The 16,482-nt window shown below is 41.0% G+C and overlaps 1 protein-coding gene across 49 annotated transcripts in view; it reads right to left on the reverse strand.

Moving 5' to 3' along the window:
- The window catches only part of RIMS2 (regulating synaptic membrane exocytosis 2), a 748,357-nt gene that overhangs the window by 275,953 nt on the left and 455,922 nt on the right, over positions 1 to 16,482 (reverse strand). For all 49 annotated transcript variants that reach the window (XM_073330341.1, XM_073330373.1, XM_073330345.1 and 46 more), the window contains 3 exons: positions 5,698 to 5,828; positions 2,982 to 3,153; positions 2,204 to 2,357 (listed from right to left, as the gene is read on the reverse strand). In XM_073330341.1, the coding sequence (XP_073186442.1) occupies positions 2,204 to 2,357; positions 2,982 to 3,153; positions 5,698 to 5,828 (457 nt within the window). The remainder of the gene's footprint in view (positions 1 to 2,203; positions 2,358 to 2,981; positions 3,154 to 5,697; positions 5,829 to 16,482) is intronic.

The raw sequence follows: 16,482 nt of genomic DNA on the forward strand, positions 1-16,482 counted from the left end.
CTGTAATTTTCCATTAGCTGTGTTGAGGGCTTTGTTTGAAAGAATGGATTTCCCTCCACATGGCAGAAGTTATAAAAGGCTGGAAACATCTCCATTTTGCCTCTTTCCTGCTCAAAACTCTGGACTATGGATTTATACTAATGGGAGCATTCTAACCAAGGGACTGAGGTTCTTCCAATGATTTGTAAGCAACCAGAGACTTGATTTAAGCCAGCAGTTTATGCCATCGCTGCTACAAGCCTGAACCAAGAACTTTGCAATTATTGTACATATTTGATTCCTTTAACCAATTTTAACTCTCATCTTTCTTTCTTTCTTTTTATAAATAAACCTTAGATTTTACATACTAAAGGATTGGCAACAGCATGATTATTGGGTAAGATCTGAGTTATATATTGACCTGGGTTTGTGGCTGATCCTTTGGGATAAGAGGAACCTTTCATTTGATGAAGTTGGTTGTAAAGAACCACTCATCTTAAAGTCTAGTGTTTTTGGTGATGATACAAGGACTGGAATGCCTAAGGAAACTGCTGTTCTGACTTCTTGTCAACCAGTGTGGTAAAACAGAAGTTTACTTTTGTTGCTGGTTTGGTATATCTTAAGGGAGAATAACTGCCAGTTTGGGGTGTATCTGTCCTATTTTTCAACAGTTTGTCCTGAATTTGGTATTCTCAGTTGTGACCCATGGAGGCACGGTTACACCCCCAAAACAAAGGAATTAGCTGTTATGGTTATCCACAATGGCCAACATTTGAATGTATGTATGTCATATGCTAAAAACAAATGGGCTTGCTACTCAGGGTTTAAACATTTTCTGAAAGCTAGAAAAAAAATAAAATAAACTAAATGCCAAATAGAAAACTACTCTCACACACCAAAAAAGTTGAGTTTAAATTTTAAAAAAAATTTACAGAAAAATTAACTGCAGGAAATGAAGAAGGAACAAAATACTTTAAAACCATAAGAATTTGTCAAAAACAACAACATAGCTACTGAGAAGCATACTGGATTGAAAAGGAGATCCTCACCTGTCAGTCAGAAAAAGAAAATATGACTAAGTATAATGATAATTTCATGAGTAGAAAGTTATGCACCACAATTTGGTGCAGTAGTTTATCAATTTCAGAATATTATGATATGGAGCATTCCAATACCTCTCATAATCAGCTGCACGACCTCAAAGTAGACAACTATTACAAATACTTATGTTTATGAACGTAATTACTGGAGAATCCATGTGGAGTTTATAATATACGAACGTTGTCAAAAACAAAATTTAAAAAATAATTATCTTTTCAAGGTGCGCATAAATGTGCATGGAGAGAGAGAGAGAGCGTGAACAAAAAAAATCTTATAAATTGATTTACAATTTTTTTACAAAAATATCTGTAGGACTCACAAAGGATACTTCACAATGCCTACAGAAATTTTGTAAGGATAATCACAAAACACTGACTCAATAAAGTAATTTAAATGGCAAAAAGAAAGAAGGCGATTAAACAAGATTTGGTCATACACTACCACTTATTTTCTGTCTTAAGTATCAAATTACATTTTCCTTTACCAACTCAGCGTAAGTTCTTTTGTTAACACTTCTGCTATTTACTGCAACCTACCATTGACCTCTAATACTGTACTATACAAAGAGAGTTATGAAGCACCCCTTTACTTGCAAAATCAAACAAAAACGTTTGCAAATGGTCTGACAATTCAGAGTTGTCAGAATTTAACAAAATGTTGAACATGCTCTTTTTACTGTAGTGATAGTATCAAAAGGCAGTAACAAACAATTGTATTAAATTCAATACATGCAAAGTTACATACAAGTCATTGTGCTTCATTTTTTTAAAATGTTTAGGCTGAAGACAAAGTTACTGTGCTTTCAGTTTGGCTGTACAATCAGATTACAAGGTCCTCAGCTGGTGCAAGTTGGCATAACTTCATTAACTAAATTAATTTCCTTCAGCTGAGGATCTGGCCCATATATTTTAAGAAAGAATGCATTATCATGCACTATTCGGCATTAGCATTTTGAGTACTTCAGAAGCTCATTGGCAATCAAAAAAGGCACTGATTAATGGCAAAGAAAAACACACACACAATGTCAACTCCTGCTTTTACAAATCTTTAGCTTAGAATGTAACATACTGTACACACTAATTTAGATGAGATATACACAGCATTAGTAATATTAATAACCTACTTTGTAACCTCCGTGTAGGGCTTTCACCATGTAGCTGTCTGCGAGGCAAATATGGCGAGGGATGGGGAAGTGGCAATGAGGAAACATCATGTGTCTGAAGTTTGTACCAGTGAGGTTCATCATCTAATAGTGCTGTCTCTAGCTCAATAAGAATCTACAAATGAAACAAGCACAGGTGTTACAGTGGAACACTATTTTAAAATAGGTATTTCTACATATTTTATTCTATTCATTCTTCTAATGTTAACATTCACATTTGAAATTAAAGAGTTCTTGCATTCACTCAAAAATGAGCCATCAAGACACTTACGAATATAGTACTTGTAACAAATCTTGACACCGAATAAGACAAACACTTCTAACTTTAATAGCAACCATAGCACCTTAATGATAATCTGAACAGCATCTAAACATCTTGGGACAAATTAATAAACAATCATATTTCAACATCTTCAGTAAAGTTACACCAGGGACAAATTTGGACCATTATCAACAATCCTCAAAGAATATGACTTTTTGAAACTATGTTCATGTTGTTATTAAGACAGAACAACTAAAGAAGGTATCTGATACCAACATTACATCGTAAATTTCAGTAACTTTTAGGAAGAGTTACTATTAAGCAGTCAAATATGTGCAAAAGTGTCAGCTTTTTTTTTTATATCAGATAAAAATATGTTATTCACAAAAGCCAAAGAAATCATCAGTCATCCATGTACTATTGACAAAGTCCCCAAACTACTGACTGATTATGAAGAGTCAAAACAGTTCCAAATACCTCTCCTAAAAATTCACTTTCTTCCTCACGAACTCGTGCTTGGTCCCAAAGGGTAATCTCCAACATTCGTTCTCGAAATTCTCTCCGATGAACTGGAGAATAAATGAATGTTTGGTTCCATTTCGGTTCCAATGTTTTCTTTACTGTTTTTGTTCTTCTTTTGTTTTTATCACTGCAAAGAGCAATTTAAACATTAAAGACTTCCAAAACCTACTACATTGTACTAAGCATTTTGTTAAATGCATGATCTCTTAGAACAGTGGTAATTTGTATATAGTTTGAAAGATTAACAATAAACCAGAAGGACACCAGAATAGGAGTTTCTGATGAAATAAAGATTAGAACCTGGGATTGGTCATAATTTACAGTTTTGTATTCATGAAGCGTGTTTACAAAGTTCATTAGTTTAAAACTAGCTGGGTTCTTTGCATCATTCAACTGCAGTACTAATTTATATATTTTTAACAATATAATGAAGACACTGGAACATTTGCAAATACTCTAAGTATAGCATACTAATCCATACTATATGGATAACAACTGCATTATTTGTAAACTCCTGGTAGCTAGATGTCAGAACAACATGTTCACTATGTAGTTGCATTTTATTCATATTGTTAAAATAAAGAACTTAATTGCATATTTCAACATTCAAGATTTGTTCACCATAGAGAACTAAGTTACATTGGACATGTTTTCCAGTGAAATTTGTTTAGTCAGGACTTCACATGCTCACTTAATTAAATGCTTGACTTATCTAACTGCACTTTTCCTCTTGCAGGTTACTTTTTCATGCACAAGAGATTTATTTTAGCCTACTAGGTTTATTCTTCAGAGGAAAGAAAAAGCAGTTTGGCTCTCAGAAGAAAACTAATTCAATAAGACAAACTGCTGTTTCTTTTATATATGAGAGGAAATACCAGGAATAATTAAAGGAAAAATTCTACCCGCCTCACATAAAAGAAAATAAAAAAAATAACACAAAGTATTTCTTGTAAAACATTACCAAATCATAATAAAATTCCAAAATATATCATTATTGGTATTGTATACATTATTTTATTTTAATAATATATTTCTATTTATTTTATATTATATTTGGGGATTTTTTCTTCTTTTCATCACCTGACCATCCTTTTTCAACCTAGGGTACAGGGGTCTTTCTGCCCATATCCCATTGCATTATAAGAGCTCTAATTATCTAACAATATGGATACAGAAATTATTGGTGGGCATATTGATCTTCAAAAAAGTGGACAAGATAAATATAATAAAACAATTAATCTGATCCCCAGCTAGTGCAGATTGTTGCCTACTCCATTGTCTTCAATGCCACTATGCCAATTTGCACGAGCTGAGGATCTAGACCACTGTATTTTATTAGGCCAATGGTTTAAAAACTTTTAAGGCAAAGAGGCCCAACAGGGACTTTTGAAATACAGCAATGCATATGATGATAGCATAAAAGATATCACAATCCAAGTTGACATAAAATGGATAAACCATTCTTCTTTGGCTAACTTCACCATTTTATCCTATTTCAGGTTACTTTACCATACTGTATAGCGTGAAGGTGAAAAGGACAATCTTGCAAGGAGTTGAGCACCCTCAATTCCTGTTGAAATCAATGGAAACTGGAGGTACTTAGCACCTTTCACGATTAGACAATTATTTCTAATTAAATATTTAAGGTTAACTGGCTCTGCCCCAGACAGGGCTGAGGAGAGATGCATAGGAAGGCAGAATCTCCAGGCTGGGAAACATTTATGCATAGTATAACAAACAAATGCAGTAAAAATACTTATTTTAAAGATGCACATTATTCTATAGCTCCATCAATCGGTTTTTCATATACTGATTCCTCAATTTACAACAAACCTCTGCTACATTTCGCAACATACCACAAAATAAAGCCAAACATTCCCCTCTGCCAACATGAGCAGAGGAAACACAGATGAGCAGATCCAGTCAGAGGGACTCCTTTAGCTGTTCCCCTTCCCTCTGACCAAATAGAAACAACTACATTCACAGAATCAAGCACTGAGATAAAAGGGGCCAGGGGAGGTAAAGGCCCCATCACACCATCATCTTCCCCTAAATGCCATGGGGATTACTGGTGTAAATTAATATCAATACTGTGTAGTGAGAAAGGCCTACAGTTAGAGCTGAGGGTTCTCAGCATGTCACAGGTTCGGGTCTTGTTCAGCATTAACTTTTCAGTACCACAATTTGACATCTATGGTTTTTGGATGCCAAACCCTCTTCTGTTTTACTGTGGGGAAGGGAATAGGGGGACAATGAATGCCTTGAAGAAATTATCAGAAACTCAATGAATCTATATCTGTGGAATTTCCTGTCCCCTACACAAGAATTACCTAGCAGATAATATGGCCTTAAAATATTAACAACAGTATTTGCAAACAACATCTCATCATGCAATGCAGACAGGTTTATCTTTAGTTTGCCATCCAATAGTTGATAAAATAATCCAATTGAAGTTAATTTGTTTAATAGAAAATAGTATTAAAATAAATGTAAAACCTGTTCTTCATCGTTGCATAACATGTTCAATCGCTAAATTCCATTCTTTAAGACTATTCTATAAGATCTCATGTATGACCAGTACTAGCTAGCAATCTCTTCTCAACTCTGCATGCCATCTGAATATCTATTTGAATGTCTACTAAAATATTCCTTACTTTTCCGTTGACCCTACCTTCTGTCTGGAAGAAAGTAAATTTTAACATAAGGATTCCTTGGCCTCCCATCTTCCCTTGAAGGAAGATCCTTTGCTCCCAATATTGTGACTATCAACTGATGACCAACCTTGTCATACCACAGCTTTATCTGTAACGAGAAAATATGCATTAGTCAGCTCATTTCTTTAACAATCTAGCACACTATTCCTCCTCCCAAGATGCATTTTACTCTTCAGCCCCTCAACTGTGATGGTTTTTATTATTACAACCCAGACAATTTGTATCCCATTTTGTAAATTGTAGTGAGGCAAAAAAATGAAAGGATACACTGTAATAAAGTCAATGTGTATCAAAAGTTATTTCATAAAAAAAACCCACACATATATGCATATTATTTCTTTCTCATTGATTTCCAAATAGTGAACTGTTTAAAATTATGTTCCTTTTGTAGTTTTGGGTTCTGCTGTATGGTATTTAGCTACATGGGGTCTTTAAATATTTTGCCATTTCTAAGGGCTCTATTCACAATGAATGAATGTTTCATATCCTGTTGGGGAAAAAAGACTATGGAATGAAGCCCTAGGCATTATGGATCTGTTCAAATGATATTCAGAATAGTTTTGGAGGCATGTTTATGTTCAATTCTCAGGAGCTTTCCACAAACAGATGAAAGGGTGGGTGAATGTTTCATTATGATGATTCCCTCCTCAATCCAACTCAGCATAATAACCAAACCAACAGGCCAAAAAAAATCTTATTTAGGTGTACAAGTTGTTTTTATTATTAATTAATCTCAGAACTAGATTAGCCATGGAGTATCCTTTTAACTACAGGTATTAGAAGCTCATAACAAACTGCTATTTAGACATTCCAGCCTAAACATTATGCTTCCAAATATATATTGCTCGCATACAGAGCATATCTACATTAGACCATTGAACTCCTTCAGGGGTAAATGGTGTACCCATAGCAGGATTAAGTATTAAAAATTATCAGGGTATCACATGATAGTGTGATAACATCACTGACACATCATTACAGACAGGCTGACAGAACAGACTATCTGTACAAGAAAGTCTGCTCCAGAGAGAGGAAGAACTAGAGATTTTAGAGGAAGCAGCAGCTACTAGTGGCACCTACTAGAGCCAGGGAGGGGAGTGCTCAGTCCTGTCACTCCACGCCTACCAGAGCAGCCCATCTCCATGCACAGACATATCCCAGCAGAGGTAAATCTTGTGATGGGTGTTGCCAACACTACAACTCCTGATGGGCAGGAGGTTGGGGGTTGACACCACCTCTCCTGATTCTAATTCACACTCTTTGGTTAGGCCAGGGGAAGGGGCACATCAGCTGGCACCACAGCTTCTAGTCTTCAGGCAACCAGAGACAGGCCTTGGCAGCTGGCACACTTCTCAGGTCATATGACTAAAACACAAAAAGCTGGCTCAGGCTTCTGTAGTTCCCAGTACTTCAGTGACTTTGGTAGAACATGACTACAAACACTCGGCTTCATTTTCTGGTGGGCCAGGGCCTCTCTCCTCCCCAGTCCATCACTATGGTGCCTAACATCAGCCAGTGATATTCAAATGGATGCTCAAAGGAAGGAGGCGGCCTCTCTTCCCCGTTATCACTTCCTCTAAAATTTCTCTTCAGGAGAAGAGTGGGCCTCTAGCTCACTAAGAAGCTTTATGGAGACACCTCTGTACTCCCAGTTAGGTGGCTCTATAACTACTCCAAACAGAAGATGGAGGGAGTGGTGCTACCCTCGACATCTTGAACTCACACAGAGAGCTCTAGAGGGCTGTTCCCCCAACCACTCAATTCAGAGGGCTTTGGCAACCTTCCCCCAAACTGAGGATTGATGTTCATTGAAGTTGCACAGTTGGGTGTGGAGGGCTGCATTGACCACCCATATGTCTTGGGCACCCACACCCACTCACAGAGAGGTCACTAGGGAGGTTCTGCCTCACCACATCACTCCCAAGCAGAGAGCTCTGTGGGTGGGGGCACTGTCAGTATCACCCCTGCCTAATCAAAGAGTACTGTATGGGTTGCCCCTGCTGCTACCACCAACACACCTGAGCAGGATTTTCCCTGCGCTGGGCTGTTGCAGGCCAGAACAGACACCAGAACTGAGAGCAAGGAGCTGGTTTCACATGTGTTCTCAAAGCCCCCTCTGCTGGGCCCAGACAGCATGGAGGAGGAAGGTGCCTGATTTGAATGCTGAGGGAGAAGAGAAAGACTGAGAGGGGCAGGTTACAGGAATAGATTGGGACAAGGAGCCTGGATGCGGGAGGCTGGAATGGGGGAGAGGGGAAGTGGAACTAGGAGTTGAGGTTGAGGTGGGGAGATTGGGACTGGCTGGGCAAGGAGACTGGCAGTATGAGCCCAGGAGAGAAACACAACGAGACTGGTTCCAGTAGGTGGTGAGGGAAAGAAGACTGTGATTATATGAGGAGCAGAGAGGGAGGCAGGGTCTGGAAGAGAAGGAGACTGGTAACTAGTGGGGAAGTTGGGAGAGGTGTGGGAAAGGGGAGACAGAGTGTATGAGGAGCCATGGGAGTAATAAAGGTAGCTATTGTATGCATGATCCCTGCCTCTGCTGTTGCAGAAGTTGGACGGTGTATGGTGAATGAGGCAGGGAATTACAGGAAGAAAAAGGAGGGTCTCATTTTTAAGGCACTAGAATACTCTTCTCAGGAACTGGATTCTATCCCTGCCTTGTCAACGAGTTCCTATGCAACGTTGGGCAAGTCACTTAAACCAAACTTCTTATAGGTGGTCACTAATTCTGTGTTCTACGGGTGCCCAACTTGAGACCCAGCGGTCTTATTTGTAGAAGGGCTGAGCACTCGCAGCTGGAATTGAAGTCAATGTGAGCTGTGCTTTGAACATATTAATTGTTATATAATGCTAAGTAGTATGAAAAATCAGACATGCTAGGCATCTCAAAGTGGACACCCAAAACTAGTGGATTATTTTGACCTTAATCTCTTCGTGCCTCAGTTCCTCATCTGTGAAATGGGGATAATGCCACCCTCTGACCCCCATCTCACAGGGCTGGTGTGAAAATAAATTCATTAATGTTTGTGAAGCATTCAGATATTATTGTGATGAGCACCATAGAAATTCCCATGATAATTCTGTCTTCAGAGCAGGATTTGAATAGTGTGCAGTAATTAAGGGCTAGAGCCACACATTGAACAATGGAGTGAAAATAACTATTGAAAAACTGCTCATTAATATCCATTTTATGCACTGAATGAGGCCGGGGTCCCATTGAAAATATAGTATGTGACAATGTTATAAAAGACTGTAGCATAATGCATATGCATAACGGGACTGGATTAAGATTGCATAGACAACCTTAATTCTCGCATTTCATAATTTTTGAGTGCTTGACTTTGCAACCTTGATAATGTTATTTTAATATTAGGGAGGAGCACATGTTGTGTGTATAATATACGATATACTTTACTTAGACAGTTGTATCTTACAGATGTAAAAACAGACTGTATTTACACCTGTTAACATTATGGTATCTTTGATTTCTTTATTGATTTGTTCCAATCATCTGTACATATGTCTCGAGGTGGGGAGATGCACTCTCACATAACTGCATGCAGAGGTCAACGTTGAAGGTGACCACAAGCTTTACTGACATCCTCTGCCATACAAACTTTGGCTCTGAGGTGACTATGGTTAGCACCACCGACCTTAGGTGGTACTGAGCTTTGCTTTTTTCTCCTTTTATATATAATGTGCATACTTTATTTTTATGCATTATAATTATTTTTATAATTATAATGTTTTATAGCTGAAATAATATGTTCTTTTCTATTTTGTGTCATTTTTGAGCAAATGATACCTCAGGGGGATGGTTTTGTTTAAAATTTTATTTAGATTAAGCTTCTACAAATGCAGATGTTACTCCTCAGGTGGGGAAGTTTGTGGTGTAGCTGACATGAACTTTTGACTACTTTCCCAAAATAAAGAGTGGCTCCTGAGCATAGCCAAAACCAGACTAATGCTGCCTTGGCTGCTCTCTGGCCTGCTGGGAACAAGTATGGGAGGAGTGCTAACAGGCAATAGTGGGTGCAGATGTTACTGAGGGTGGGAAAGAGTATTGTAGGGCTCAGCTGGGAGGACCAACTTCACCTATATTTCCTGTCTACATGCACAATGGAACGTCATGAACTGATCTGCTATGGAAATGTATTTATTTGGAAATGTTACTGTTCCTAGTAACACTTGTGAACAAGAAATACCAAATCTCTATGGAGATTTCTGGCAAACTACACACATGAATGACTGTTAAGATAATGCCCCATCACTCACAAATTAGGGCTGGTCTACACTACAGGGGGGCAGGAGCGGAATCGATCTAAGTTACGCAACTTAGCTGAAGTCGACATACTTACATCTACTTACTGTGGTGTCTTCACTGCAATGTGTCGATGGGAGACACTCTCCCATCGATTCCCCTTGCTCTTCTCATTGAGGTGGAGTACCGGAGTTGACGCTAGAGCGATCGGTGGTTGATTTATCACATCTATACTAGACACGATAAATTGACCCCTGCTGGATGGATCGCTGCCTATCAATCCGGCTGGTAGTGTAGACAAGCCCTTAGATTGATCCTAGTTTAAAGGCACAACTTCCAGGAAATCATAGCTATTCAAGGTGCCTACCTACACATACATGTTTTCTCTAGCAGGCTCATCCTGTTTGCCAGGACTGATACATTGGCAGTGCATACATTGTTATACTTGATTAAACTTGTTGATATTTGTGTGACAAATTGAAACTGCAAGGTAAGGAAGAACAGTAGTTCACAGCCAATTCTGGCTGTCAAGCTAATTAAAGATGGTGAATGGGAAATATGTTTAAGACTATATAATTTCCCAGGAGAATGTTGCCTAATAGCACTCGGTATGCATTAAAAAACTTCACTGGGAGTTAAACTGAAACACAAAGATGTGAATACATCAGTGTTCAAGATACAGGCTTGTACTTTTCCAAAAATGGTATAACCAGCACAGATCAAGAAGGAGGATGCAAGCACGAGAGAAACAGGAACCTTTCTGTGCAGTGAAAAAAATAATAATGAACAAAAATTCTGATTGTTGGAAGCATAAATAAAGGTTACTTACCTGAAACTGGCGGTTCTTCAAAATGTGTATACCACACCTGTGTATGCATGCACACACCACACCAGAAATTTTAAGTAAGCAGTGCCTGTTGGACTATACATGTGCAGTTCTCTTCATGCTCCAAACTGAGAGTATAAAGGGCAGTGTGGACCGATGCCTCTCCAGTTCATTTGCTTATCACAAATCTGGCTATGATCCACAGCAGAAGGGACAGAGGTTGGGTATTAGAATAGGGACCACACTAGCAATAAGGGATCACAAAGCAATAAGAAGTCTAGGTGTCTTTCTAATTGCTTTTGTTCTCTGTAGATAAAAGGTCAGTGCACATCAGATGTCTAGGGAGTGAAGCCTTCTTTCCTCAGCAGCAGCATGTGGTTTTGGAAAAAATACCAGTACGAGGATGATTTGATTCACAGGAAACTACAAAACTACTTTAGGGGTGACTTTTGGGTGGAGGCAAAGAGACACCTTCTCTTTATAAAAGGTGGCATATGGCAGATTTGCCATGAGCATTGCAAGCTCACTCATCCTTCTGGATGACTAGGAAGGCAACTTTCACCAAGAGATGGGACATAGAGCAAGTGGCTAATGGTTTGAATGGAGGTTTGGTGGGAACTGAAAGAGCAATGTTGAGGGCCTACTGAGATGTTGGCTTCACCACCGATGAAAAAGATCTAAGAAGTTCATTCAGCAATCTAGTGATTGCAGGATGAGTGCAGACAATGTGGTCCTTGACAGGAGGAAAAGCTTTGATTGTTGCCAGATGGATCCATATGGAACTGACAGAGAAACTCGATGTCTTAAGGGTAAATAGGTAATCTAGGATATCAGGGATCCCAGTAGACTCTTAAGACTGTCATGAGCAAAAGGAGAAATGTTTCCATTTGGCTGAATAATATTTCCTGGTAGAATCCTTCCTGCTCTGGTTGAGAACGGATTGAACTGCTATTTAACTTGAGCACTCCATCCAAATACCAGGCCTTGAGTTGGAGTGGCCCAGAATTATAACGTTTGATCATACCATTGTGCTGCATCAGCAGATCCAGAAATGGGCAGATTTTGGTATACAGACAGGATAAAATCCTCAGGAGGCCTGAGAACCAGAACTGCATCTGCTATTTGGGCACAATGAGCATGACCCAAGCCCTGTCATGAGGGATATTTTGCAGAACTATAGTATCAGTGGGATGGGAGGGAAGCTGTACCTGAGGTGGTCAGTCCAGGGTAACAGAAGGGCATTGTTCTTCAAGCCTTGGCCCAGAGCTGTTCTGGAGCAGTATGGGTGAGTTTACTGTTCCCTTGTGAGGCAAAGCAATCCCAGGACAGAGTTTCCATTGATTGAAGATCTCATTGAGAACAGAATCATGAATCTTCTATTCCTGGTCTGTTGAAAAACGTTTGCTGAAACTGTCTGCTAGTGAGTTCTGAGTGCCTGGTAAGTATACTGCTGAGAGAGTTATGTGATGTCTGATATACCAGTTCTAGAGGTCAACCATCCTTACACACAGGGGGAGGGATCTTGTCCCCAACTATTGTTTATGTATAGCACATTAGTCATATTTTCTGACATTACTTGGCTATGTCAGGATCAGATGAGTGGGAGGAATACATTGCAGACCCAACAGACTGCCCTTAATTCCAGTAAGTTGATGTGCATCCTGGCCTCTTAAGGGGTCCAGGTGCCTTGTGCAGTGTGATTGTTCATATGAGCTCCACAATCTCATAGAGAGACATCTGTGATTATAGTTACCTTGGGTGTAGGTGTGAGAAAAAGAATACCCGTCCAAACTTTCTCCAACTTTGCCCACCAGGCAAGAGAAGCCAAAACCTTGGTGGAATTGTTACTTTGGCATTGATGTTGTCTTTTTCTGATGAGTAGATGGACTAATGCCAGGTTAGGCAGTAATACCACCATAGGCAGCTTAGATGGAATCCGGCAAATGGTATAATGTGGGTACATAAGGAAGAGAAAGGCAAGCCCTGACTGAGGTCAACAGTTTGAGGGTGACCTGTTTTATTAGATCACCCATAACATGTAATCTCTTGATGGGAAGATAGGCTCTTCCTGTAGTCGAGTTCAGTGTTCCTCCTACGAAGTCTATCAACCTTGTAGGGGTTAAAGTAGACTTTTGATGGTTGACCCAGACTCCTAAGGGGGAGAAAAGTTGGAGTAGGAATGCTATTGCTGACTGGACTTCCCTGCTGGATCTGCCCATCAGGAGCCAGTCTCTGAGCTATGGAAAGATGGTGAAACTGTTTTGTCTCATCCAAGCTGCCACTGCTGAAAGGACTTTTGTGAAGACTCTGGGTGCCAAATGGAAGAACTCTGAATTATAAGTGGTCCTCCCTAATGAGGAATCTGAGGAACCTTCTGTGGGAAGAGTCAATGTCTATATGAAAGACCCAAAGCCAAGTGCCCTCTTCCAGAAAGAGGATTATTGATGCCACTGTGACCATGCAGAATTTTAATTTTTGGATGAAAACATTAAGTTGCTGTAGGCCAAGAATCGGTCTCCATCCACCAGATTTCTTGGGGACCAAGAAATATGGGGAGTAGAACTCCTTCCCCTCATATCGAGGGGGCATCAGTTCTATGGCCACTTTCTGGAGAAGAGAATTTTCCTCTTAACATAGAATCTGCTCATGAGAGTGATCCCTGAAAAGGAGGCAGTAAGGGGGTTTGTGGTGAAGAGGTCAGATAAACTCAATTACATAGCCTTGGTGGATGTCATCTAGTACCCACTTGTCTTTAGTTATTGTTGCCCAGCTGAGAGCAAAGTGTATAAAAAAGCCACTAAAGGTTCAGGTTGCAATGAGGCATGCCATCCATGGTGGTACACAGTCCCTGAGCATACCAGCAGAAGAACTGCTTGGATGGTGGGTGGAGTTGGAGGTGGTTGTGGAAGTAGAAGAAAGCATACATCTGGGTCTTTGAGCCCTTTGTTTCTTACATAGAGGTTCATATGGACATTGATGCCTGAGGAGGAGGTCTGAGTCTATAGTGTTGCTTGTGATGGTTCCTCTTCAGGGCCAGGGTGTAAATTCCCAGAGAGAAGAGGGTGGTTCTAGAGTCTTTTTGAGTGTGTAAAGACTCATTGGTCTTCTCACTAAAGAGGTTAGACTCATCAAAGGTTCATCAATGGTATTCTGGACCTCCCTGGGGAACACTGAAGATTGCAACCATGACTCATACCTCATGACTAGAGCAGTGGTGATGGCTCTAGAGGCAGTATCTTCTGTGTCTACTATCATTTGACATGATGTCTTCACCACCGGCCTGCCTTCATCAATAAGGGCTTGAAACTTGGCCTAGGGAAGTCTGTCTTTAAAGTCTGCAAATTTCGCAGTCTGCAAAGTAGTCATGCCTACTTTGGACCAGGATGACAAAATTTCTTCATTTACCATCATAGGCCATTTTATTTGGTTATCTCTGTATTGTTGGCATGTTTCACAAGCTTTAATGGATTTTACTCTATCTGTATTAATTTGTGGCCAATATAGAACATTTCTAGCCCTTCTTTTGCATTTTTCAATACCCATGTGGCCTTCATGTATCCTACGTCGTACACATCTTTAACCCTAACAGTCTCCCTAAGCCTAAATTGTTCCAGCCTTGCTCTTGCTCCAGCCCTGTTTCTAGTCCTACTCCAGCCCTGCTCTCACTCCCGCCTCACTCTGGATTCATAATCCCAGTTCTGACCCTGGCTCTGACCACTAGGCATGATCATCCCCATTACAGTTGTACAGGCAGGTCTTCCCAGTCTGAATCTGAATGGGGTCTCATGGGCTACTCCATGAGTGCTTCTGCAGACCAAGCTCTGGTCCCTCATGAGTTCGGAGAGGGAAGGCACGGCAGATACTGCAAACTGGAGGTGATATGAGCCTCCGCAAGGCAACAGAGGCAGTGCAGGACATTGTCGTTGATAGAGAAGGAACAGAAGCAGGAAACACTGTCATAAATATAAAGGGCCCCACTGAACCTGAACTGGCAGCAGCCGATAACCCTACACAAGAGGCTCAGCTGGAGCCTGAATCCCAACATAGTGCACCCGCGGAGAGCGGTTCACAGTCAACAGAAACAGCTCCATCCCCTATATCGCTTCCAGAGGGACCAAGCCTAGGTCCCCAATCCAATGAGGAACTGATGTCTCCAGCATCAAGGGAACAGTTCCAGACCGAACAGGAAGCAGATGAAAGCCTCCAGAGAGCTTGGACGGCGGCACGGAGCAACCCACCGCCTCTCAGCTCTTCTAATCGATCCAGGTTTGTTGTAGAAAGAGGACTTTTATACAAGGAAACTCTTTCTGGGGGACATCAGGAAGACTGGCATCCTCAGAGACAGTTGGTAGTTCCAACTAAATACCGGGCCAAGCTCTTGAGCTTAGCCCATGATCACCCTAGTGGCCATGCTGGGGTGAACAGGACCAAAGACCATTTGGGGGGGGTCATTCCACTGGGAGGGAATGGGCAAGGATGTTTCTACCTATGTCCAGTCTTGTGAGGTGTGCCAAAGAGTGGGAAAACCCCAAGACCAGGTCAAAGCCCCTCTCCAGCCACTCCCCATCATTGAAGTTCCATTTCAGCGAGTAGCTGTGGATATTCTGGGTCCTTTTCCGAAAAAGACACCCAGAGGAAAGCAGTACATACTGACTTTCATGGATTTTGCCACCCGATGGCCGGAAGCAGTAGCTCTAAGCAACACCAGGGCTAAAAGTGTGTGCCAGGCACTAGCAGACATTTTTGCCAGGGTAGGTTGGCCCTCCGACATCCTCACAGATGCAGGGACTAATTTCCTGGCAGGAACTATGAAAAACCTTTGGAAGCTCATGGGGTAAATCACTTGGTTGCCACTCCTTACCACCATCAAACAAATGTCATGGTGGAGAAGTTTAATGGAACTTTGGGGGCCATGATACGTAAATTCGTAAATGAGCACTCCAATGATTGGGACCTAGTGTTGCAGCAGTTGCTCTTTGCCTACAGAGCTGTACCCCATCCCAGTTTAGGGTTTTCCCCATTTGAACTTGTATATGGCCGTGAGGTTAAGGGGCCATTGCAGGTGGTGAAGCAGCAATGGGAGGGATTTACACCTTCTCCAGGAACTAACATTCTGGACTTTGTAACCAACCTACAAAACACCCTCCGAACCTCTTTAGCCCTTGCTAGAGAAAACTTACAGGATGCTCAAAAAGAGCAAAAAGCCTGGTATGATAAACATGCCAGAGAGCATTCCTTCAAAGTAGGAGACCAGGTCATGGTCTTAAAGGCGCCCCAGGCCCATAAAATGGAAGTATCGTGGGAAGGGCCATTCACGGTCCAGGAGCGCCTGGGAGCTGTTAATTATCTCATAGCATTCCCCACCTCCAACCGAAAGCCTAAGGTGTACCATATTAATTCTCTAAAGCCCTTTTATTCCAGAGAATTAAAGGTTTGTCAGTTTACAGCCCAGGGAGGAGACGACGCTGAGTGGCCTGAAGGTGTCTACTACGAAGGGAAATGTGCTGGTGGTGTGGAAGAGGTGAACCTCTCCAAGACCCTTGGGCGTATGCAGCGACAGCAGATCCAGGAGCTGTGCACTAGCTACGTGCCAACGTTCTCAGCCACCCCAGGACTGACTGAATGGGCATACCACTCCATTGACACAGGTAA

This window comes from Lepidochelys kempii, chromosome 2 (assembly GCF_965140265.1).
Source record: "Lepidochelys kempii isolate rLepKem1 chromosome 2, rLepKem1.hap2, whole genome shotgun sequence".
In the NCBI taxonomy this organism is placed as follows: Eukaryota; Metazoa; Chordata; order Testudines; family Cheloniidae; genus Lepidochelys; species Lepidochelys kempii.